This window comes from Hakea prostrata, chromosome 3, assembly GCF_041222555.1.
Source record: "Hakea prostrata isolate BN-2017 chromosome 3, UWA_Hpros_2, whole genome shotgun sequence".
In the NCBI taxonomy this organism is placed as follows: Eukaryota; Viridiplantae; Streptophyta; class Magnoliopsida; order Proteales; family Proteaceae; genus Hakea; species Hakea prostrata.
The window spans coordinates 37,796,176-37,798,945 of record NC_142602.1 but is presented as its reverse complement, the minus strand read 5'-3'; the positions used below and the strand labels follow the sequence as shown (position 1 = coordinate 37,798,945).

Below are 2,770 nucleotides of genomic sequence, written 5' to 3'. Positions count from 1 at the left end.
GGTAGAGGAAATGATCTTTCCTTGTAGCCTTGTTAAGCTTCCTATAGTCCATACATATTCTCCACCCACTCACTATTCTTGTAGGTATCAACTCCTTATTATCATTCTCCACAAGCTGTCATTCCTCCTTTCTTGGGGACACATTGTCTTGGACTCACCCACTTGCTGTCATCGAAATTGGATACACCACCCTGACATCTAACCATTTAATGATTTCCTTTTTGACCACTTCCTTCATAATTGGATTCAGCCTCCTTTGATGCTCCACAGAATTATTACAGCGGTCTTCCAGCAGAATTTTGTGCATGCAAATTGATGGGCTGATTCCCTTGATATCCGATATGGTCCATCCTAATGCTTTGCTGTATTTCTTGAGCACTTTAATTAACATATCTTCTTTTGCTCTGTTGTTAGCTTTGCTGAAATGATAACTGGAAGTGTCTTTCCTTCACCCAAATAGGCATACCTAAGGTGTCCTGGAAGAGGCTTCAATTCTAACACAGGAGGCTCTTCAATTGATGGCTTAGGAGATTGAGTTGCATGCTCAGATAATACAAGAGGATCAAATCCATTCTTTCTTAATGTCTCAGCTGGTCTTGCATCTAACCATTTAATGTAGCTACTGCTTCATCACCCACTTGTGAAATTTCAGATGTTAATGAAAGCTCTAATGGATCTTTACTACCCTTTGTCTCAACTTCTTCTAAAACCAGCTCCTCTATGATATCTACCATTGAGCATTGCTCTATCTCATCTGGAGATTTCATTGCCTGGAGAACATTGAAAGTGACTTGCTCTCCATTTACCCTCATAGTTAATTCTCCTTTATGCACATCAATCAAAGTCTTTCCAGTGGCCAAGAAGGGTCTTCCAAGAATGATGGGCACATCTCTATCAGCTTCAAAATCAAGAACAATGAAATCAGCAGGGAAGATGAACTTATCAACTCTTACCAAGACATCTTCAATTTTTCCTTCGGGATGAGCTAAGGATCTATCGGCCGGCTGAAGTGTTACTGTAGTTGGCCTTGCTTCTCCCACACCAAGCTTCTTGAAGATTGACATTGGCATAAGGTTAATGCTAGCTCCAAGGTCACAAAGGGCTCTCCCAATATAATTTTCTCCAATAGCACAAGGAATGGTGAAACTCCCAGGATCCTTTAATTTTTGAGGAAGCTTGTTCAGCAAGAAGGCACTACTCTCTTGTGTCATGGCTATTGTTTCAAACTCTCCAAATCTTTTTTTTTTAGAAAGGATGTCTTTCATGAATTTCACATAATTTGGCATTTGTTCAAGTGCTTCTACCAATGGTATATTGATGTGGAGCTCCTTCAAAACATCCAAGAATTTCTTGAACTGATGGTTTTGTTGCTGCCTTTGAAATCTTTGAGGAAAGGGGGGTGGTTTATAAGGCACTTTTTTACGGAGAACCCTGTTGCAATGGAGCTGTAGCTGGTGGTTCAACACTTTGGTGTTCAAAATCAGATTGGTCTTTTTGAACAGCCTTTGGATCTTCCTTTTCCCTTTCTTCTTGGACAGGATTAGTTTCCTTCGGTTGATTGGACTTAACATGAGGTGGCTCTATATATTTCCCACTCCGTAATGAAATAACCTTGCAATGCTCTTTGCCTTCCCGCCTAGGATTTTCAGTATCACTTGGCAGTGATCCTTGAGGTCTGTTGCTTAAAGCATTAGCTAGCTGCCCAACTTGATTCTCCAAATTTCTCAATGAAGCTGCTTGGCTCTGAATAATTGCATCATTCTTTGCCATGTATTCTTTCAATAGGAGCTCAATTGATGAAGAAGGTTCTATAGGCTGAATCTTCACTTCTTTGTTGAGCACTTGGAAGTTGATAAGGTCTAGTTGGGGTAGATGATGGGCCTACATTCTGTCCTTGACCATTCCAAGAGAAGTTAGGGTGCTGCCTCCAACCAGGATTATAAGTGTTGGAATATGGGTTATTAGCTTTGCTGAAATTACCAACATAGTAGGCTGATTCTGGGTTAGATGGACAACTATCAAAGACATGCTCCCCACCACAATATGTACAAGAGACTGCTAGATTTTGTTGTGGTTGTACGATTTGCAGCCAAGTTTCTGATTTTAACACACTAGTGAGAGATGAAACTTGTGCGATTAAAGGCATCCTTGCATCCAACTCATAAATTCCAGCCACCCTCTTACTTGCAGCAGTTCTTTCAGCTGGCCATTGGTAGTTGTTGTTGGCCATCCTTTCCAAAATTTCATAAGCCTCATTGTAAGACTTTGCCAATATAGCCCCATTGGCTGATGCATCAACTATGGATCGAGTTTGTCCACTTAAACCATTGTAGAAAGTCTCCATCTGAATCCAATGAGGAATGCCATGATGAGGACATTTACGCAAGAGCTCCTTAAACCTCTCCCATGCCTCATATAAAGACTCACTATCCAACTGTTGAAAACCAGTTATGTCATTTCTGAGCTTGGCATTCTTTGTTGGAGGGAAGTACTTCATCAAGAACTTCTCTACCAAGTCATTCCATGTAGCTACTGATTGGGGAGGTAAGGAGTTCAACCACGCTCTTGCTCTATCCCGCAATGAATAAGGGAATAGCTTCAATCTCAAAGCCTCTTCAGTTGCTCCAGGTATCTTGAAAGAGTCACTTACTTCCATGAAGAGTCTAAGATGGAGATGAGGATCTTCTGTTGAAAGCCCACTGAATTGTCCCACAGTTTGAAGCATTTGGAACATCACCGGCTTAAGTTCAAAATGTAAGGCTTGAATATC

At 41.0% G+C, this 2,770-nt stretch overlaps 1 protein-coding gene and 1 non-coding gene across 2 annotated transcripts; one reads left to right on the top strand and one right to left on the bottom strand.

Annotated features, from left to right (window-relative positions):
• Window positions 1-602: 602 nt before the first annotated feature.
• Window positions 603-1,571, bottom strand: LOC149022191 (uncharacterized). Its single transcript, XM_089147566.1, has one exon. The coding sequence runs from the start codon at window positions 1,569-1,571 to the stop codon at window positions 603-605; it is 969 nt and encodes a 322-aa protein (XP_089003692.1).
• A 789-nt stretch (window positions 1,572-2,360) lies between these two features.
• On the top strand, window positions 2,361-2,467 carry LOC149022190 (small nucleolar RNA R71). Its single transcript, XR_016172570.1, has one exon. It is a non-coding gene; the product is annotated as a small nucleolar RNA R71 (small nucleolar RNA).
• The last annotated feature ends 303 nt before the right edge of the window (window positions 2,468-2,770 follow it).

Bases quoted from the DNA above. Each gene is read 5' to 3' on its own strand.
- LOC149022191 (XM_089147566.1), bottom strand. From the start codon at position 1,571: ATGTTAAGTCCAATCAACCGAAGGAAACTAATCCTGTCCAAGAAGAAA.